The sequence below is a fragment of the Clarias gariepinus genome, chromosome 1 (assembly GCF_024256425.1).
Source record: "Clarias gariepinus isolate MV-2021 ecotype Netherlands chromosome 1, CGAR_prim_01v2, whole genome shotgun sequence".
NCBI lineage: Eukaryota > Metazoa > Chordata > Actinopteri > Siluriformes > Clariidae > Clarias > Clarias gariepinus.
Window position 1 is genome coordinate 31,055,953 of NC_071100.1, and position 23,452 is coordinate 31,079,404.

A 23,452-nucleotide genomic window follows, 5' to 3' on the forward strand; every position below is an offset into this window, starting at 1 on the left:
GGGGGGCTGAAGCGGAATAAAGATGGAGAACTGTTCCAGTCTCCATAAAAGCCTTCTTTGTAAAAAAAAAAAAAAAAAAAAAATGATTCCTTATGGTCACCAGGGAGTGTGGAACAAACTAGCTGGTACCCATGCCCAAGCCAAACACGCAAACGCACGCGCACACATGCAAATACACATAAGGGAGGCCCAGTGGAACATAGGTGTGGTGTGTGCCATGCACACCGCCACAGTTATTTTTATCGCCAACCTTCGAAGGAGAGCATGACCTCGGGAGAGACAGAAAGAAAAAGAGAAGGAAAGGTAGCTGTGGGTGGACACAGTGGGGAAATGAAAGCCAGGGCGGAACAGTTGAAGGCCAAAGGCAGAGGTGTAGCAGCTTTGTAAGGTTCATGTGGCGTGCACCAGTGGAAGCTTACAGCTCCTCCGAGGCTACTGCAGAATGAAGAAGGTATGTAGTTTTCCTGTTGCCTGTAAACAAACCTCTGACAATCAAGGACGGAGTGATGTTTATTCATGATTTAATGCAGCTGGCTCTGTTCTAACGGGAAGAACTAGATAACATAGAGATCCCTCGCTGTTGGTTCTTTTTTCAATGTGCAACTCTCAGTCCTGGGTTTCAGGAGCTGTGAGCACTTTGGAAACCGATGAGGTAAGACTGAAAATGTGTGTCTGTGGTTTATTGAATACGAACGGGCATTTGGCTGATGCCGCCGCTGCCGGCTGTGCAAGTCCAATAACTTGCTGGCTTCATGCAATAGCATTACAAATCCCACTATAAAGCCTACCTGGGCTTGGTTTGGGCCCTGGAAGTGTTTTGTTCCTTTTTCCACTGAGTTGTGGTCAAGTATTACAAGGGGCAATAAAAACATGGTGTTCCTTTAGCCTTATATATAACAGTGTGTAAAGATGTATTGTAAATGGTTCTGAAGAGGAAGCAGGTAATCCATGGTGCAGATGGAAATGAGCCCATATTTAATTATGTATAAATATTTTAGTGTTTGCTGGGGAGTGTTTGTTTAGACAAGTACTATCAAGTTTCCTTATGCACCAGATGCAAAATAATTCAAATGAGAGAGAGAGGTTGCCGTATAGCATAAAATAAGTACTATTTAGTACTTTTTACTAAAGTACTATTTAACATAAGTTAACTTTTTAACATAAGTACTATTTAGTATTATTAGTAATTCTTGACGTTTCCAGATAATATGTTGCTGAGTCACGTAGAGCAAACTAAACTGTTGTTTTGTAAGAGCAAGCATAATCTATGATCCCACAACATTCTTGAGTCCACTGTGGAAGTATTTTAAATGTTTCCTTTCAAAGGTCGTTTCCCAACTGCATTATTTTCCTATTGGAGAAAAACAGCATAAATGGAGGTGATTAAATAAAAACCTTCCTCAACAAAGCATGTCACGCTCATGCTATGTGAAGAGCATGAGAAATCTCTTTTTATGCTTCCAGTGTACTTGAGTTCTTACAGGGACCCATCCTTCGTTCATGTCTAGTGATTCTTCAGTGAAACCACAGTGAAGTATTTCTGCAATGCTCAGAGGCAATCTCCCACACAACCACAGCCTGAACAACACTTATGTGTTTATTTAGGTTGCTGCAGAGAGGCTCGCAATTACTATGGGAGGAGAGGGTGAAGTGTGTGTATGTGTTCTAAAAAGGCCACTTTAGGACTGTGTGTGTGAGCGAGAGTATGTGTATGTGTGTATTTACATGCCTCCGACTGTTTACCTCACCACTACGTTTTTAAATGTTTCCCATTTTACAGCCTTTGAGATAGAACAAAAGAAAAATAGAGAGAGGGATGAAGTGACGGACAGCAGAGAGCTGCAGGCATGTGGTACTTATCATACACAGACACAGAGATCGGGATGATGGACATCCTCAAAGGCGAATCCACTTTGTGACAGGCTTCAGGCTGTTTGCTTTACAACTGACTGTACCTGCATACAGATACTGGTTAATCCCACAGAATGGGTTACTGAGATTATCTATTATTAGCAGCAAACTTCCTTCTCTCCTCTGGACTTGTGAGTGGTGGAATAGCTCGAGGTGTTTATTAGTAATGAAAGGTGTTGACTTAGTGAGCAGTCTATTATATTCGAGAGGTGTGATTACACGAGTCAGCGTCTGTGAAGCTTCTCAGTCATCCATGAGGTTATCTAGAAGTTACATGAGTTCAAATGGTCAGATATATGAGTTTAATTTACTATATGAAGCAATTTTTAATATGTGAAGGCATTTTTTACAGTTGTTATAATATTGCAGAGTATATTGTAGAAATTATAATAGCAATATTCAACTACACTGGGTGCAAAAGTATTTAGCCCCTAACTGAAGTAATATTTAATAAAGCAAACAGCTTTCTTCATGAATGGAATCAGTATATATAAAAATGTGACATGAAAACTTAAAGAAGTGTTAATACCTAGATCTGACCAACCGAAGCAACCCCACATTATAACACTGCATCCAGAGGCTTGTTTAGTATCCACTATGAAAAATGGTTGGATTGCTTTCATGCATTCCCTTCTTACCTTGATGCTTCATTGCGCTGCAGTTGGGTCAGTCTGGACTCATCAGACCACATGGCCTTTTTTTTTTTGCTTTAAGTCCAATCTTTATGCTCACTAACAAACTTTAAAGATTAAGTCTCATTTTCTTTATGGCCACACAGTTCTTTAGTCCCAATCCTGTGAGTTTTTGTTACATTGTTTGCGTATGGAAATGATCTTATTTTCGCCATTAAAAATGGCTGTGGTTTTTACTGTTGATATTTTTTTCTTTACCCTGCAACTTGACCAAATGTTTAAGTTATCTCCATTCATGATTTTGATCACCGTAATGCTTCCATAAAGTTGACGGTTTATCACTATCCTTTCAGGTTTTAGTTAAAGGGTTCTTAACTCAGTTTTAGTAATTTAAAATATCCTTGGTCATTTTCTTTGCTTCATGCATCCCAATAATTTGACTCTTCTGAAATGTCATGTTTTTTGGGGAGGGCCAGGCAGTGTAGCTCCCAGCTATTTAATATAGGTTCGTGTGATGAGAGATGAATAGTGTCACATGATAGGGCATTCATGTTGTTTTTAGTTTTTGACAGACATGACACGAGTTTGAATGATGTTATATATTTTTTTGGTTTACAGCAATTATGCAGCAACAACAGCAAAAATAAAAGAATTAGTATTATTACTTTTGAATGGCCAGATTTGCTCTTGTGACTACCAGCAGCACAGGGTCGTAGCATCATTACGATTAGAATGCATGTTTCCCCGGTGTCAGCGTGAAGTCTTTTGATTTGCATTGTTGGGAAGCACATTAAACTATTTATTATAGACAAGGTAAAACTTTAAGGAAATTCACATGGAAACAAAGGAGAACTTGTACAGAGACACCACACAGACACTAACACAAACTGAGGATTGAACAGCAGTCGTACAATAAGATACTCTGCTAAGATAATATTCTGAAATATTTAAAGAAGTATTTTCTTCTGCACTTCGTCTGATCTACCTACATAATATTTTACGTTCATGCTATGTGGATGTTATTTGTAGATATTGTAGAGTTCGTGTTGAAGATAACAGCTTTAGGCACTGCTAAAGATCAAACTTTCTTTTACCAGATGCACTAGCACTACATATGTTGAGAATGCTGTCTGGTTTTGGTCTCTCGGCTTCTCGTGTTGATCTCCACTGTATCTGACTGAGTGCATGATAATGTTTTGACAGAGCCATTGTTTATTTTTGTGAGATTTATGTCACCACGTTATTTAGATTTGTGTACCAGTTTTATCATTATCCCAGGCATGGGTGTGTGAGTGTGGGAATTATGTATGTTTACATTATGATAAGTTTATTTGACCTTTAACCATTCTGTATTATTTCACAGATAGAGGAAGTAGAGAAATCTGAACAGAATGTCTGGCTGACACAGCGTATATATATATATATATATATATATATATATATATATATATATATACATATACAGTAATTGATTGGAGGCCTGTAGTAATGTGTGTATAGTGTCTGGGCTTTTCGATTTGAGCTTGAGTTTAACCCCTCTGTGCCTTTGTAGTTTGGGTCTACAACAGTGTACAAGTACTTAGTCAATGATCAACCTCATTTTGCAAAGAAAGCTGGCATGGGTTTACCTATAAAAACCTCTTTGTCTGTCTCTCTCTCTCTCTCTCTCTCCCTCTCTCTCTCTCTAAGATAGAAGAAGGAGGAAAGGCAGCTGAATGTAAGAAGTTGAGGGTGGGAGACGAACTGGTCAACATCAACGGCTCCGCACTCTACGGCTCTCGCCAAGAAGCTCTGATTCTCATCAAAGGCTCCTACAGGGTCCTCAAAATTATTGTCCGGAGGTACAGTACTTCTTCACACACACTAATGTGCAGTGTATGACCAAAAGCAGGAAAGGGCTGAAGTGATTTCGATGACCTCACCATCACCGTGACCTTTGAAGTTTTTGCGGGGAAGCTGTATGTAAGGGTGTGGGAGTAAGATATATAAGTATATATGGAAGTAGCCACCCTGTGTGTGGTGTTTGTTTAAGCAAGGCTGATATTAGGCAGATGAGTATTAGGTCACTTCTGCCCCGTGACTGCTGTATGACTCATTCAGTGCTACTGCAGTCTTAGAGCACAAGACCAGTAACTTTTACAGTCGACTCGATTCACTAAACTGGGATTATATTATTATTGTTATTATTGTCACATATAATTAAACAGAGACATTTTTATCAGAGCAAATAATATAAATAATATTTTTATTAGAATAATAATGATAAACCAGCCACATAAATTAACTAAAGCTTATACAGTAAGTGAGAACAAATGTAGTACTACTATATATTATTACATAGTAGTACTACATCTGTATGTAAAATGACTTTTCTCAATAAAGAGCTTCTTGTGTTGTTCTAAAAAGAACGTTTTTAGACTGATTGCATTCTTAGTCCATGATCTAGCGAAGCAGTATCAGGATATATTCATTAATGGAGGAGGTATTCTGGCAAATACGCTAAATTTAAATTCTCTAAGAAAAAAATAAATAAAATTACCCATCACTGTAAGATATATGTTGATATGGACACTTCGTATTTAAGGTAGCTTTTATCATATCAGCTAACTATGAGCATTCATCTAGTTTGTACAGTACTGTGTAAAAATTTTGAGACACTCATTATTTTTCTCATATTAAATTAAATTAAATGATGTAGATGAAATTAAAAAACAATAAGAAAAAATGTTTTGTTATGCCAGTCTGCAAAATGCAACAACCTCAGCAGCAACCTCATTTCCCCTCTCATCTGTTTCAAACACTTAGCATTCAGCATCAGCAGTATACTAATCATCGTCCTGACCATCTGTCATCATTTGCACCTGTATCTCACTGGTTTATGCCTTAAATTACATGATATCTTTTTTTCTTAATGGTTAAATGATTCATAGGTCACTGTGTGCAATAACAAAGAAAAAATATTTATCTGAAACTAGTCAGGTACAGGGACTGGCCAAAAAATGCATCCAGGAAGCCCAGAGAACTATTCCTACATTAAAATACAAAAGAATTTGGTTATTTGAAAGCACAATTAAGAAATGAGGGGTGGCTCAAGACTTTTGTACAGTACTGTATGTCCTCAGACTTTTTATTATGCTAGCTAACATTTTAGAAGTTTAGAATTTTTGTTTGTTTGTTTTATTTAAAATTTCCCCACAGTCATTGGTTATTTTACTTTTATACATTAAGGGGATTTAATAGTTGGAATTTTAACTTGAGTAAAGAATAGGAAGCTGTACTTCAAATATCTATTTGGGATTTTCAAAATGTTATTATTTAGATGATTCATTGCATAAAATAAGGACTGTAAGTAGGCTTAGCACCTCTGACAGAAAGCAGAGATTATCTAGGTAGTACTACTAATCATAGTACAAGGGGTGCGTTCTGAAAAGCCTTGTGTTAACCCGCAAGCATACATTTTATTAAATACTAGGTTTTAATGCATTGCATTTGATGGTTTCAGTTATCAGACTTTATTGTCGGAATTACAAGAAAACTTTTGAGTGTGAGCATATTGGAGTCAGGATGATTCAGTGGCATTGCTCATACCTACGTACCAAAGTGTTAGTCCATGAAAATGTCATTCTTCCCATAGTATAGTGCCTTCCAGTGGTGGAATTGAGAAACTACATGTACTGTATACTGTATGTGCATGAAAGGCCGCATTCTTCCTCTTGCAACGCTCATGGCAGAAGTTTGAGACTGTACATGCATTATGATGGTGTGTCTCTGCGTGTGTTTGAGGGGTGGATGTCTACAATTAGTGGGAATTTCCCCCATGGTTATTTATCTGGATGCTTCTTTTACATTAGTTACTAGATTTTACCTGCTACTACTAAATCAGGAAGAGGCCTGTACACTGGGGATGGCATGATATACTGTGGCGGAACAGGAACAGGCCATGAGGTAAATGATAGGGGCAAAGGGGATGAGGGGAGTAGGAGTGTGGGATGAGGATGGTTGGGTAGAGGGGAAAACGGAAAAATTCTTTCTTATTTCATATCCATTTATTTGGCAGTAGTTCAGAAATGTACCACTGAGCTTCAGTGTTAGAAGCCCGCCTGTGGTTCCCCTCTCTATGGCTTTCAAGCCATCCTAGGTCAGTGTGTGTATGTGTGTGTGTGTCTCTGTTCTGTGCTTCTCTGTTCATGTGGATTACTGAACTCTTACCACCCCAACAGGGAGTAGAGTGGTGCATAAGGGGCCTGGGGTGCTAGTTAGGCTTCTCCTATATAGACGGATTATATCTGTGTATTCTTTGAGTTCTATGTGTGTGAGGATGTGATTTTGGGGTAGCTGGTTAAGAAAGCACACTTTTCTCTTTCATGATTTTTGGCGGTATATCACAGAGCTCCATGGTGTCATTTTTGAGTGGTGCAGTTAAGGCTGTTTTGCGTGTTTTAAGGGCCGTTTTGTGCCAGTTGCTGGTTTCTTGTTCTTCCATTGTGTCAATTCTACATACTCTTTTAGTTCCTGAAGTGCTTCTTTAAGACCGTCTCTTAAACTTTAAGAGCCCTCACTGTTAGTTTGGCTCACTTAATCACAGTCAGTACTGTAATTTTATACATACATAGGCTATTAGAGCTTCTCACTGTCTATTCCTGTATGACTGTTTCTTGTGCTTCCATGGCATTTTACTCAACAAGAAACTAATGAAAACAAAAACAGTTACTGTTACAGATGTCTAAAAGTAACTCAGTCCAAATTACTCACTCTGTGTGTGTGTGTGTGTGTGTGTGTGTGTGTGTGTGTGTGTGTTGGCCACTAGTAATGAATATGTGCCTGTTGCCAAAGCTCATTTTTATCCTCAATAAAACACTAAGAAAGGTGCAGTATATCTTCGCCATGGTTGTGATTTTTTTTCTCTATATGCCCCTCTATGCCCCTCTATGCCTCTCTATGCATGTGTGCCAGATGCCAGCCATCTGGAAACCAAACTCAATCTTAACTGTCCCCTTACATGCGCCCCCCCCCCCTCCTATGCTCTTTTCCACTCAGTTTTTTTCGCCCACAGTACAAATTGTTGCCAGTTTCCACCCACTATCTCTCTCTTTCCCATTTGCACAACGGCTAATTATATTTCAGGAAGCTTTCTCCATGACAGGTGTCACTAGTCACTGCATCTTTTCAATCTGATCCTTATATGCCATTATAGCTTATTTTCTGTCCTCTGCTCTGTGTCTGTGAAAACCTACTTGGCCAGTGTATGCTCATTATGCAAATCTACCCTTGAGCTGTATCTGTGTCGTCTGCTTGAACCAGCAGATGACACGTTTATAGTATGTGAAAAGGGAAACATGACACATGCAGTAAATAGGATGTTTACAGTGTTCGTTGGCTGGGAACGGTGTGTACCTCCTTCCTGCTTACATACATGCTATTGTTCAAAGCTGAATAGTTAACCTATGTTTTGGTCCTTCTCTGATGTCATTTCTGACTTCAAAGCATATCATTATATACAGGCTAATCAAATTATTGCTCATTCCATACAGACCATTTTATATAAAATGCAATCTTGTTCTATCGTATAGTTTTTGTGGTGCACATCTTGTGGTGGGCAATTCCTTGGGAAATTCCTAGCCACTTGCGTCACACTTCCTTGTCCTCCCAGTTACTCTTCCTCCTGCTGCTTCCTGTTTGAGTTGCTGACTGTAGCAGCATAGTTAGGCAATGCATTCACAACACTAATAACAAGGGACTGACCGTTAGTCCCTGCCCAGGACAAGAAGCACAGGACATTGTTTAGGCTATGAGCGTACAGGAGTGAGATAGAGGAGTGCATGCATCAGTCAAGCACACACAGACACATCCAAAGAGGAAAGGGAGAATGCTATGGGGAAAATGTGTGAAAAAGGGAAGTGCTGTTGTCTGCTCTTTGTATTTATCTTTCTTTATGTGAGAGGAATTGAATCAGTATTATTCACAGTGTGTGCATAATAATACTAAGGACAAAATTCTTCCATTACACTCAGTAGACACGATAGTCTCATTCTCTGTTATCACAATCCATCATGAGAACTATGTAAGCTTAGAAGTATTAGAAAAAGCAGCAAACATATCTGCCAATGGGACGAAAAGCGTGGATTTATTTTTTTACATTCTAGAACAAGCTGTTCTGGAATAGTTCTTGCAAGAACAGTATTGTCAAGTGCATTTGCAAAACCCATTAAGCACCATGATGGAACTGGCTCTTATGAAGACCATCCCAGGAAAGAAAGCCCAAAACTTATCTCGGCTGCAGAGGAGAAGATCAGAGTTTTTGCTCTATCCATGTGCTGTCTGTCACATCGGGTGACAAATACTCCTCACGCTGCAGATCTGTTGTTTGAGTGGCAGTTACTTGACGGGTTGCTAGCTCAAAGCCTGATTATCATTCACACACTACAGGCAATTTGGAAACGCCAATTAACCTAACCTGCATGTCAGGAGTACCGGAAACCTACCAAGTACAGGGAGAACTTCATGCACACAGACCTGAGGTGGGAATCAAACCCCGACTCTGGAGGTGCAAGGTAACAGTGTAAACCACTAAGCCACCATACTTTTAATTGACAACACCTCAGGTTAGAGCCATTGTGAAGGTTTTACAAAGCATAAGCAGCAGACACATCTTAATATGAACTGATATGAGATGATTGCATATTTTGGATACCTTCGGCAATGTAGAAAAAAAAAAAGAAATTTAGTAAGACCATGGAATTAGAAGTTGTGCCCAAACTTTGGACTGGTAATGTGTCTATGTATATTCAGTAATGTGTGAATTGGTGTCTTTAGTAAAACATTAATAAGATAGTCATATACTGACATTGATTGTCTTTTTGGTTGCTTTCATCATTCAGTTATCATGTCTCTAAACACAGTTTCACATGTTAATCAGGGGTTGTCCATATGTTGTTCTAGCTTGTTCTATTCACAGCTGAGGTTTCATTGGTTTAAAACCAACTGATTGAAAGTGTTTTTATTAATAAAAGTGCTCTCTACATAATTTACCTGATGGCTGTCAGTTGGCTCAGCGTCTCGCATCCTGTTAAATCATTAGATATGAATGACCAGAGCTTTAATGCCCAAATGTTTCTCATCCAGAGTAAAAGCAGCAAATGGCCTAAATGCTCACAGCAGGAGGACAAAGTGGGGTGAGACATTTGGAGTCTTTTCTGTCCCAGACTCCACTGACAACACGGTTAATAACATCCCCATTTATGAGTTTATGGGCCGCAGGGGATGCGTCGGCTCCTTCAGATCTAAGAGAGGTCGAGGTGGGAAGCATAGGAATGGACAAGTTCAGGGTGAACAGCGCCAGGAAGTTTCCATAAAAGCACTTTGAGGATTTGGTTAGACCCCATTCTGCAGTGCCAAGGAGCTTCAAAAACAAAAGAGCTGCAGCTCCTGCCAAAACAATGGACATTCCAAGCATTCCCAAGCCCACTCTCACTCCCTCCTTCTCCCCCTTACCACTTACCCATGTTGAGCTCTGGATATACGTACGGTTTGTGCTGTATGTATGCAACCGCATACTTCAGTTGTGCCTGTTCATTTCGACTTCTTGACCAATTTTGCGTACAGGGTACATATTTGTATACCTTTGCAACATGTGAGTAATTTGTGTAAATGAAACTTCAAGACATTGGTATAAAACATGCAGAGTCATCAGTGCAGTCTGCCCGCTCCGTGTGGGGCCTAGGGCCTGCTGCCAATAGGATTCCATTGCTGGCTGACCACACAAAGAAACACAACTACTTTTTATTAGCAGCACTAATCCTGGGAGGCTACAACCCTCTTCACGGCTACATTACAGAGATAGACATTTACCAGAACATTACTGCACACATGCAGACAAGCTGTGGCCTACGGTCATGAAGGGAATGTGTGGGATCAGAGACGGACATCACAGCAATCATTACTAAATTAGCTACATAAGTGAGCTGCAGCCAAGAGGGTGTGTGTGAGCTTGAGATCCAAGCTTGTTTAAGGTTATAAAATGCCTTCTTTTACTTTTTTTTAATATACATATTAGGAAATATTTTTGGTCCTTTATTGCTATTTATTTTCTTTAAATCGATATTGAAGTTGACTAGCACCTGTGAGTATGACTCAACACCCCATTTAGTCTGCATTATGAAGGCCAGACAAAACTTGAGTAGGGTGGGGGGTAGAATTGCTGATAAGTTGTTTGTCTGGAGATATTCTCACATACATTCTTCTCATTTACGAAAATGCTTAAGAAAGTGAGATAGAGGCAATGAAACCAAAACAACAAACAAGCCATTGTACTGAGCCGGCCAGTTTTGGACGGCTCCCTTCCTGAGGGCTTTAGTTTTAGACCGTGCCATTAATGCCCAGAGCTGTGGTGATTATATGGAATGCGGGTAATGTGTTTTTGGGAAGTGGATGACCACAGGACAAACAATGGTGATTGGGGACTACACGAGAGGCAGGGAATCTGAGTGTGTGTGAGGTAGAGGTGTTTGTCTAAGGGCAGTCGGGTCAGATGTTAAAGGTCAAAATAAACAGGGACACCCGACAGTTAATTTCTACAAACGTTCTCGCTCATTTAAAGCCGCGGGAAGGTGAAGGTGTTAAACAATTGGGACGGCCTTTCACATCTTTTTAGATCCTACTGTGTACATCAACAGTCTTCATAACTTGGAGAGGAATTCTTGGCCCTAAAACACACATACACACACACACACTCATATAGTGAATACATCAATACGTTGCTGCATTTACCACATTTATTAAATAAATACTGATTGTCGTTGTAATGGTGGCCTTCGCAACAGTAATATCCTTGAAGCGTTGAGTAGCCAAGTGAGACCACAAGGGAATAATGATTTTTTAAATGTTCTGTGCATATTCTGAAGTCTTCTGGTTTCAAAAATAAGTAATCTGTTGTTTTTTTTTTTCATAAACCTAATTATTTTAACTATGAAGGTGCAGACGGCATTGGGCAACACCATCAGATGAGATTAAACCGCCATGGGTCATGACCTTCTAGAGGGGATTTAAATATACAATCATGTTTTAACTTGGTATAAATCACTTTATAAAATTAACGTAATGTCTCAAAAAAGTGTGTTTACACTTGTAATGTACCTGTACATTTAATCCTTCCTCCTTTCATCTAATCAATCAATCGTGTGGCAGACATGAACAAAATCTTGCAGATACAGGCCAGCAGATTTGGGTAATGTTTATATCAACCATTTGAATGGGAAAATGTGATCTCAGTGACTTTGGCCTGGTGGTTGGTGCCAGCCAGCTAGCTTGAGGATTTCTATAACTGCTGATCTCCTGGGATGTACACACACACACACACACACACACACACACACACGCACACACAACAGTCTGTAGAGTTTACTCAGAATGGTGCAATGAAGAAACAAATCCAGCAAGAGGAAGTTCTGCATACAGAAACGCCTTGTTGATGAGGGACGACATGGAGAATGACCAGACTGGTTCCAGTTGACAGAAAGGCTACAGTAACTCAGACAACCACTCTATACAATTGTGGTGAGCAAAAAAGCATCCCAGAAATCCCAGAAATGTCAAACATTGAGCCAGATGTCCTACAATAGCAGAAGAGCACATCTGGATCCACTTCTGTAAGCCAAGGACGGAAAGCTGAGGCTGCAATGGATACCAAAACTTGTACAGCTGAACACCAGAAAAACTGAATGGATCTCGGTTTCTTTAGAAGCACACAGATGGTAGAACTTCAAAAAAAAATAAAAAAATAAAATAAAATTTTATTTGTCACATACACAGTCATACACAGTACGATGTGCAGTAAAATGCTTAAACGACCGCCTGTGACCTTAAAAAATTAAGAAATGAAAGCTTATAGATAAGACATAAATATGAATAAAAAGAAATACAATAGAAAAACATTTTTACTAGGATAAATATAGAACTTGTGGCGCCAACATACCTTTTGTCACCAGTCCAGGCTGATGAAGGTGGTGATATGATCACAAAGCAAAATCCTCTCAAACTGGTTTTATGAACATGGAAATGTGTTCTTTAGTGGCCCTCACAATCTACAGTAATTATGTGACACAAGATGGAGCAGAATCTCACGCCTCTAATCTCATGGCTTTAATCAGAATCTCATGGCTGTAATCAGTATTATAGTTATACACTATTAAAGGGATCCAAAGGGGATTAAAGGAATGAGTGTAGTGTTATATTGATGTCTATAATACTAAGAAATTATTATTATTATTTTTTTTTTTATCAATTTTTATTATTATTAACAACAACAAAAAATTAATAATAGTCATTTTAGGAGGACCCCAATTCAGTCAACTATATTCCATCTGACTCCCAAAACGAACTTTCAAGTATCTCTCTTAATATCTTAGGTCCTTAATTTAGGCTTTTACCTTCTTCCTCTGTGATTAAGTATAACCACTGTCCATTACCAGTCCTGTAATAAAACAGGGTTATGGGTGAGGTTACATATAAGGGTAGTCCTGAAACATGGAGGTGAGCTGAACTTTATCTTAATATGTAACATTTTTGTGGTCACCTCATCTGTCTTGCTCTATGAGTTTAGAGCCTTTTGTTCTTTTTTTGTGGTCTAGTCACTTTTTTTTTTTTTTTTTAACTATAAAGGCTTTACGTCCGTGTGAACACTTCATGGATGATTAACATGGAGCATATCATACAGTCTTGCATCTAACTAGACAATGAGATGACTGGAGTATTTTTAGTCATCGAGCACAATACTGTACCTCTGAGTCATTTGTGTGTGTTTGTATTAACTACCACAAAGTAATTATAATCCTGAATATACATCCATTACAGCCTCATCCAAACTATTGCATTTTCTCTGAAAAAGAAATCAAATACAAATGCAGTTAATTTCAGTTTAGTGTATTATTACGGTAGCAGCCCTGCCATAATGACATGCTTTGATGCTTTTTATTTCCAGTTTCTCTTTTATCCCCTCACTCGTTGATTGTTGACTGGTTCTGTTTAAACTTCCTGTTGCTATTGTGATAGTGGAGATTGCTCATGAAGGATTTATTTTTTTTTGCTCTAATTCTTATTCGCCATGTGCTGATTAAACAGCAGAACTCCGAGATCTCACGTTGCTGTTCACTCAGCACTGAGGGAATGGAGAGAAAACCTTCTTTACCTGGCAGAAGGCCACTAAAGCGGTGCAGTTTTTCTCTCTCTCTCTCTCTCTCTCTCTTTCTTACTCACCTTCTTCCTCTGCCTCACATGTAATTTTTGCTCAACTCTTGCTCTCCCATCTTCTTTTGCATTGCTCCCCATCTCTCTCTCTCGCTCTCTCTCTCTCTCTCTCTCTCTTTCTTTCTCTTTCTCTCCCCCGCCCCCGTCTCTCTCCTGGCCAAAGCTGACAGCTCTCCCAGAGAGACAGGAAGCAGCCCTCACATTTTTTCCCCACATTCAAACAATAATAGGAGAGGACCCTGGCTATTATTTTAGCAGCGACTTGCCTCTTTATCTGCTCCGAACATAGTTTCCTCTCTGTTTGAGAGCCGCTTCCTCTTGCTAATGTCATTAGAGAGAGTGTGTGCATGTAAGGGCAAGAGAGGCAAAAAACTGGACTGCTTGGTCTTTGGTTCTAACTAGAAGTATGTTACAGGGGCGGGAGAGAGACATAGACAGAGAGAGGGGGAGCGAGGGGTGTGCAATTGGGGGGTATTTGTGTGTTCATTTTTCCTGGACTAAAAAAAATCTTTTCAGAGCTTCAGACTCTTATTACCGCTAAGTGACCACAAGCTTTCACTCATATTCACAGGAGCTGTTCAGCTTGTGAGCACTGACACTTAAAACAATACATGTTTTTAGCAAGTTAGTAACTTTTAGTTTTAAGTGTTTTTTCTTTTTTCTTTTTTCCTTTTCACCAAGCACATTTATATAGTCTTGATACATTTGGTCCTGAACCTGCATTTGTCTTCTTGCACTCCTGAACTGGATGGGATTCCAGTCTATGCAAGTGAGTATCTGTCTCCTGTTGGACTTATATTCTTTATTATTTGTGCTGAGAACTTTCCAGTTGGATGTTTTTTGACATTAAAGTCATATTCAGAGAAAGGTACTAAAGTCGATGCTGTGCTTACAGCTGTTCATGGGTGAAATACTATTAAATGGTAGATATTTGTTATAATTCTGTAAGTTTGTCTTTGACTGTCTTTGAATATTTCGTTAATTCAGATTATAAACAGAAGCTTGTTGTGTCTTGATTTTCCTGACCACTTCCCAACTTTATAATGACAAGCTATTCTTTGTTAAGTCGCTTATTACATTTTATGCTTGTGGCTTTCTCAGGACAGCAAACCTTCTGTAGCTTCAGTCAGACAATGTCTCGTATCATTCAGTGTTTTATTGTTTAGCTGTCATATAATTAAAATAGTGCAAGAGTAAAGGAAGAGTGGATTTTAAATCATTTAGTTTATGTTAACTTTCTTAAAGCTTAATCAACGGTTAATCAAATAGCTACAGTAAATGAATGCATGTCATACTGTGTCTCAGAACCGGCCCTAAATTATCTGTGATGTAATTCAGTATATTTTAAGCTTCCAGTGTTTTCCCAGAAGGGGTCTGATTATGCCACAATATCCTATTCGGTGAATTTTGTTTTCCTTAGCTCAGTCTGAGAACACCGTTATTATTATCAGTATAATAATAAGCCATTCATGGCCATTGTTCCTGCTGGGAAGCATATCACCACCTGGAATGTTTGGGAATATTGTTTTTGTCAATGGGAGTAATGGGATGTACCTAGAAACTTAGGGCTGCTTCATAAAGGCTGTAGCTGAGCGTAATAATAATTATAATAAAATGATGAACATTTTTTGTAAGTCTTTGCAAAATGTTAATACTGAGTGACCGTGCAATGACTATTTTAATGTCTGATCATGTTTGCTTACTTTGTATTAATAACAAGGCTCCGGGTATTTTGCAGGAGACAGATTTTCCTCTAGATGAGGAATGATGTGAAAAGCAGAAAAGGTTATTAAGTATGAGAATGCAAAAACTTAGATTTATTGATTCAGACAGTGAAGTGATTGTTGGCAGATATTGTTTTAAAGTCAGTCATTTCATAGACATGACAAGGTGGGATTTATAGCCTTCCTGCTTCACATGTGGCAAGCAGCTAATCCAACTTATCCCACACACATACACTGCATATTATACCAAATCCAGACATCGTTTTAGAACTCGGGAAGATTTGAGACAGCTTTTTCACTGAGCACACTAAGGTGAAACAGGAAGGGCAAGCATTAACACATCGGTTCTCACTGTTCCTGTGCTTTCCTAACAGACGCACTGTGCCGCTGACTCATCCTCACTCCTGGCACCTGGTGAAGTTATCAGACGCACCCTCTGTGCCTGGTGCAGCGGGCAGTTCAGAGGGCCCACTGGCCATGCAGCTCCACCCCACACCCTTCAGTGTACCGTGGCACTCTGGGGGTGACAGGTAATGATCTATATACCATACATATAAATTACCTTTACATGTCTTCCCATGCCCTCACACAGAGCTTCATATAAAGGGATCCCAGGAAAGACCCATGATAACCCATCCTCTTTCGTTGTATGGACAAGCAGCCAATTTAACTAACGTACTGTATCTTTAAATGCACCACATCTGGGCGACATGATCTGATTCATTTATTCTGCATGCATGTGCAATTCAGTAGGGGAAATTTTTTGGTCTCTAATGACTGTGTAAAGATAACTATTATCTGATCTCGGGTTTTTATTTCAATATAAACCTTGCCAAATCATGTTTCCCTTTCTTCTACTTTGAATGCAGATAGTCCATACAGATTTGTGAACAAAAATCAACAAGAAGAGGGAGAAAAAAAAAACAGATTAATGAGGACGTTTAAAGAAACAAAAATAAAAAATAAAAATTTATTTTGTATTCCTGATTCTTTGACTGATTGATTATGGTTAGCTGGTTAGCAAACTGGGTAGCACTATGGCCTTGATTTCTGCCTGCCTGGAGTTCTTCTTGTGCAGATATTCTCCTTGTGCTTGGTGGGTTTCCTCCAGGTACTCCGGATTAGCTGCTTGCCACATAGATCATATAGTCGAAAGACATGCAGAGTAGGCTAATTGGCGTTCCCAAATTGCAACTCTGGACAGGTGCCAATCCATTGTGGGGCACACAGTCGTGTGACCCTGCCTTATGCTCTGTGTCCCCTGGGATAGGCTCCAGGCCTCTCGTGGCCCTGTACAGTATAAGCGGTGTAGAGAATGAATGAGTGAGTGAAAGTAATTTGTCTATATTAACTCTTCCTTTAGGATCAAATGTGCGATTGTAGACACACCAAGTGTATCTGGGCGTGTTTTTCATTATACTGGAAAGATGTTTGATTATCAAAACATCAAGACAATCAAATCCCACCCATTACAGTATTCCAACACTTTTAAATGTCTCAAGTGATGATGATGATGATGATGACGAAAGTAAATACCTGTATTCTAATGTTATATTTTTAAAAACTCTTTTTTTTCTAAAACTAACATTGCAGTTGTATGCACCATTTCTTACAAAAGGTCCCATTCATATGGTAACTATTTACAAATGTTCCTGTAGCGTTATCTCTGTAAAAAAAAAAAAAAAACGTGCATTTGAAGTGTCATGGAATGTTGTATTGTATTGTATTCCATGTTATATAGCTGATAATGAGGATAGGATTTCCTTGTGGAAACCTAATTTCCTTTCTTTTTGGTACTGCCACTGATGAGAAAGTGCCAGATCTGTTAGATATGGCTCATTCGCATTAAAAAAAATATATTATCAAATAATTTTTTACAGCAATACAATAAGTTTATGTACAATATATACACTAAGGGTTTTGTAATAATTTCAATTTCTCTTTACCTCTTTGACTAGTGAGCTGTCCGTGCCATTGGGCCACCTATCTCGGCACTACAGCACAGACCGCAGCAGCTCTGTGGGGAGTATGGAAAGTCTGGAAAACCCTGCAAGTCAGGGATACTACGACAGCCAGCTCTCTCCTATTGACCCTGCCATCTTTAATAACAAACGTGACTCAGCTTATAGCTCTTTTTCTGCAAGCTCAAACACATCTGACTATACAGTATCTTTGCGTCCTGAAGAAAACAGCTCTATGGACAGTCTCCTGCAGGGTTTTGGCCCCTCCTGCAGGTTTACAGAGGGTCATTCACATTCTGCAACCAGTGGCCCTGGAGAATTGCACTGTGAAGATGGGGTTCTCAAGTCTAGGTCTCTGCCTCATAGGCCTGAGGCTAAAGTACGCCCATCATCCTATAGCTATGAAGAAGAAAAGCGTGGACCTCCACAACCTCCCATGAGGAAGGATAGTTTTAGAGCTACCAGAGGCTTACCAGAGGTTTTGGATAAACGTTGTGCGTCTGCTCCTGTTGGTGTGTCAAGTTTGACCTGCTGCACTATTGAAGACCCTCCATTTACCCACAAGAGACTGAATGGGAGTTCTTGTCTGAATGGTCAAGAAAATGACCAGGACTTGAAGGGAAACAAAACGGAACCTTATTACACAATAAATTCTCAAAAAGAATTATTTACAGAAAACCAGGTCAGTTCAACAGAAGAATGCCAAAAGAGCAGTCATTTCCATCCCACAGAGAGGCAGCATTCAAGCAGGCCTAATCCTCCAGCAGCAGAGAATCTTGATGGCCAACTCAATCATTTAGGTAACACTCTCCAGCCCAGGATGCACAGACATAGTGCTCCAGAAAAATTACTTATCTCTCAGTTAAACATGATAGAGCTCTCCAGTGACAACAGTGCACATTCCATGTCCCCTCTTAGTCTGTGGCCTAATTCTCTACATCCTAGGGAGGAATTAAGTGAAGACAGTTCGGCTTTAGCTCAGGGTAAATGGGAAGTAAGCAGGTGCTCGACACCTGGTTCACTTACTACATCAGAGCTAGAAGAAAACAGGGTGGATGGAGAACCTTTTGATTCAAGCCAAAGACTTACTCCTGTCCAGCATACTTGGGGAAGATCTGTCAGTGTTCCAGCTGAAACTTTAGCAAATGGATTTGCTGGGTCCATAACCTGTGTAGAGTCTCAACTTCAAGAGAAAGGTTTCGAGATCATTAGTGCAGCATCCAGCATGGACACTCTGCTTGAGACCCAGGAAAAAGGAGAAAACAAAGGAGATGATGGTGAAATTTCTAAGGCTTCTCAAAAGCGCCAGTTTCGTTCGTCCAAGTCTCGTCGTAGAAGTGAACGCTTTGCCACAAATCTTCGAAATGAGATCCAAAGAAAGAAGGCTCAGCTACATAAGAGCAAAGGCTCTGGTGATCTGCTATGTGATGGAGAGACTTTAGAGGAAGAGGATATGGAAGAAAAATCCCCATCAGCCGTGCCAGCAATCCCTCAGCACAGGACCCAAATGCATACTAGTCAACACAACAGCTCTCAGAATATTGGTCCATCTCAGGCCAGAACAGTTGCCTTAAACTCAACATTTCCAGGCAAGTGCTGTGGAACAAATTCTGCAGAGCATTCAGGGACCAGGAATGAAACTATCCATCTTTCACAGAATGAAATAATCCATCTTTCACAGGACGAAACCCGTGGAATCCAGTCAGCCGAGGTAAACAGACCTGTATGCGTGCGTGTGGTCGAAGAGTTGGCACCACCAGGTAAAGCCAGACGTTGGCGCTGGACACCTCAGCACAAGCTACAACTAGAAATGGAACAAAATAAAATGAAGAATAATGGTGAGGAAACAGTACCATCTTCTTTGAATCTTGTCAAAACAACACGAGGAAGAGTGGGTTCTTCAGGTGGGCGCTTTGCCCGAGCTGATGATTGTGACATCCCTCCATTTGCAGACCGCAGAAAGTTCTTTGAGGAAACTAGTAGAAACCTGAGCCAGTCTGTTACCAACCTAGCAGCCCTTCCAAGCCATCGCCAGAGGTCAGAGAAGCATGAGAGAATGAAAGGTCCAACTTCTCCTGAACCCCTTGAGCCAGTTCCTGACCATGGACGCAGGAGATTTTCTTACCAGGGTGGAATAAATGATGGAAACCCAGTCAATTTGGTTGATACTAGAAGAAGGAGAGTGCAGCAAGAGAGAGACAGAGAGAGAGAAAATACACTGGAGAGAGAATGGGAGAAGAAAAGTGAAAATGAGAAACAGAGGGAGAAGGAACGAGAACAAGAGAGACATAAAGAACAAGAAAGAGTACAGGCATGGGAAAAGGAGCAGGAGAGGGAGAGAGAAAGAGCAAGAAAGGAAAGCGAAAGAGAATGTCAAAGAGTGCAACAGATGGAGAGAAATTGGGAAACCAGTAGACATCACTTTTATGCAAGACATGACCTCAATAATCCCACTGTGCTACCACCTTTGCCTCATGATAACATAAAACAACCACTTGCATCTCAAAACCCAACCCTGTATAATTCACACTCTGAGAGTTTGCATAACAAGCCCGATCATGACATTCAAAAGCCATGCTCAGCCTTCCGACCTGTAACTAGCCAGCAGTATCAATCTGACCATTACCGTCTACACCCTGGATACAAGGCCAGGAGTTGCACTCCAACAGAGGTGAGACTGTCACTCATAAATACATTTAACATTGACACATTGCAGCATACACCAGAGATATGCAAAAATTCTTTTAATGCATATGGAACAAAACAGATTGCTTTTTATTGAGCCCCAACTGTTGGAAAAGAGCCACTTGCTTTATGACCTTAGCAGGCAGCCAACAATAATATTGGACAAGATTAATGCTTTGGGAATTGTTGTTTCAACCTAGCATCTACAGGAAGCTATGTCAAAAAAAAATTTAAGCACATATTGTGTAAGTGTTTAAATCTCCCACCCCTATAGAAACATACATGTGGCCTCTTTGAGGTATAGGTCAATCCTTTGGAAGCAAAATAGCTTGAACTAAATTAATACAAACTTCAAAATTTCTATTAAATTATTTTACCTTGTTAATAATTCAAGATTTACATATTTAAATAAATATGTCAAACAGTTTACTGTTACATTGACGATAATTTTGATTTACTTTAAACAGTAAGAACAATTACATATGACAGGGTTTTACTGTTTATTGTCCCCAAGTGCCTTATTTTTGAGAGGAAAATAAAAAGATTGTATAACTAGACTGGTCTGTAGCCAATTAATTACATTTTGCAGAAGAGCTTTCCACTGGGTTTCTCTTGTGCCTCAAGTATCAGGAAAATTATAGCATCTAAACATGTTCCTGTTGTGAATCATTTGTCTTCCACAGGCTTTTCCTGTACATGAGCTGGAACAAACAAAACTAAGGAGGAAGTTTAGCCTGACTGAACGGTATGTTCACTTCCTACACTTGAGGTCACAGATTAGTGGATCCTAAATGTTTTAATAATTTGTGATTATGGGCGTTTGACTTGGAATCTGACTATTAAATGTTCTATTGATTTAAAACTTCCCAAGGGTTTTACATTGTGCAACAGTAGAAGATTTGGCTGTTCGTTATGACTCATTTTCTTTTTCTTTAGGGACTATACTCGATGTCGACGAGATTCAAGATCAGGAGAAGTTACTCTGGGTCGGGGATTTCAGTGTGAATGGAACAACAGACTTCAAGATGGCAACACTGAGGGTCATTCCCTCACATCATCGACACTTAAGAACCGTGCCATGTCTGAAAATGATCTTCGCGTACAGACCAGGTGTCTTCGTAGCCATTGTGCAGCTGCTAGTAATAACAGTAGAATGTCTTCATCCATCGTCAGGGAACTGGATGAGAACACTGTACCTGTAATTGAGACAAGGAAGAAAAAAGGTCCACCTCCTCCTCGTCCACCACCTCCAAAATGGGAGCAGTTCCATAAAAGAAGGGCATCTCACCACAATCTCTTTTCTTCCCAACCTGCTTCTTCTTCTCAGCTCCAAATCTACACACCTGGTCCATCCACTTCCCTTGAAATGACTCGTCAGCGATCCTACAGCCTTCCTCCAAGGGATTACGCAGGAAGTCACCAAGCACCGCCAAACCCTGCCTTAAATGAAAGAGCTTTCAAACCTGTGGACCTGCCTCCAAATGAACAAGACATTACCAGAATTCAGCAGTACGACACAAACAGTTCTGAGGATACAACAACATTCTCAAATGAGTCGAACCAAAGGTATGTTTTCTGTAAAGGATAATGGGGACTTTAAGCAGCAATGGCTGTAGGGATGGCTACAATGGTCAGAACTAAATGTTCACACCTTAGCCATGGAAACCAGTAAGAAACAACTCTAAAGCTATGGCAGAATATTTTTCAATTCACACATATATGTAGTAGAGCTTGTTTTCTTCTTCAGAGTCTGATAGCTGTCCCTGCCATTGATGTTGCTTAAGGACCCTGTTTCTTGTCATGCTTCTGCATTATTGCTCTTACCTCATATCACATTTATGATAACTTCATTGTGGATGACCTTACTCACATCTCAATCCTCTGTCACATTTCAGACTTTCTGAGCAAAGCTTGACCGAAGTTTCAGATCAGTACAGACCAGCTGTGGTGAATCCATTCATCTGTAAGCACAAAGCGGAGTGGGACTTGACTTCTCACAGCCACACGTCAAGCAATAATGTTAGCAAGTCACCAGTCCCAGTCCCTACCCTGGAGATTGGGTCTTGCTCTGGACCTGTCTACCCTGAGTCCTACTTCTCAATGAACTACAACCACCAGCAGCATTTACAGAAACCGCCTCAGCAAATTTGCATGCCTGGCACCACCATCAAGATTCTTGAACCTTTTCCACAAAGTGCACCTTCCAGTGAGGCTCAAGTCTTGCCCTTTGAGACAGACATAGATGAATTCCACGGAAATGAAGAAACAGCAGTGGAGCAGCAAAGGCAAGCAGAAGACAGAATAGAGATGCAGTGTTTTGCTCAGCCAGTGACTGTACTGGAGACAGACATCGACATGGTGAATGATGAAGAAGCGTCTTCATTAGGGATGAGGAGAGGGCAAAGGACGTCCATCGTGGGCTCGTTATTGGAAGAGGATTGCGGCGGAGCTGGAAAGGAGCTTATGGGAGAACTGTTCCCTCACTATACAGGAAGTGGAGCAGAAGGCTGGAGAGGAGGCAATATTATGAGTGGAGACATGGTAGAAAGGTATGTTAGTACAAAGGTAGTTTATTTGTATATTATGTGGCATTCTTAAAATGCATTTTAAAATGGCATTAGGATTGGTAGAGGGAAACGATTGCTTTGCAGGGTTTCTCTTACTTGGCTTAATTGTTTACATTGAATGGTTATTGCTCCAGGTCTTCTAGACAGAGCCCTTCAGTCCCACAAGGCTCAATATCTACCAGTTACAGAGCACCCACCAACAAAGCTCAACTCCTCAATAAGATGCCAAACTTCTCAGAGATGCAGGAAGAGAATGAAGAGCTTAATTACAAGGTTTGATCTGATTTGCATAGATTGTAGGTTAGCTAAATAAAAATTTCAGTTATGCACTTGGGAAGGCTCCTTTTCTCATTTCTAAATTGTGATTTTTTTTTTTTTTTTTTGCAGAGGCAGCTGATGGAAAGCTTGCGTAAGAAACTGGGTGTGTTGCGGGAAGCCCAAAGAGGTTTGCAGGAGGACATAAGAGCCAACACTCAGCTCGGAGAGGAGGTGGAAACCCTGGTGCTGGCTGTCTGCAAGCCAAATGAGGTCGACAAGTTTCGTATGTTCATTGGAGACCTGGACAAAGTGACGAGTCTTCTGTTGTCGCTCTCTGGCAGGCTGCTTCGTGTAGAAAGTGCTCTGGATTGCTTGGACCCAGAATCCAGCCATCGTGAGAGGGTGAGATGCGGGTGGGAGGAGAAGAATAAACATGTCCTATAATCTTATGTTGTTGAGTTGTGCTTCTGTGT

General features: G+C 40.1%; 1 protein-coding gene across 3 annotated transcripts in view; it reads left to right on the forward strand.

Annotated features, from left to right (window-relative positions):
- The window catches only part of shroom4 (shroom family member 4), a 37,857-nt gene that overhangs the window by 12,610 nt on the left and 1,795 nt on the right, over positions 1 to 23,452 (forward strand). The window contains exons 2-9 of one of the 3 annotated variants that reach the window (XM_053497471.1): positions 4,233 to 4,384; positions 15,883 to 16,038; positions 17,467 to 20,140; positions 20,838 to 20,899; positions 21,091 to 21,720; positions 22,050 to 22,703; positions 22,856 to 22,994; positions 23,109 to 23,381. In XM_053497471.1, the coding sequence (XP_053353446.1) occupies positions 4,233 to 4,384; positions 15,883 to 16,038; positions 17,467 to 20,140; positions 20,838 to 20,899; positions 21,091 to 21,720; positions 22,050 to 22,703; positions 22,856 to 22,994; positions 23,109 to 23,381 (4,740 nt within the window). Of the gene's footprint in view, positions 1 to 4,232; positions 4,385 to 14,281; positions 14,554 to 15,882; positions 16,039 to 17,466; positions 20,141 to 20,837; positions 20,900 to 21,090; positions 21,721 to 22,049; positions 22,704 to 22,855; positions 22,995 to 23,108; positions 23,382 to 23,452 lie in introns of those variants that run through there. The other 2 variants (XM_053497473.1, XM_053497472.1) reach the window with 2 other exon arrangements.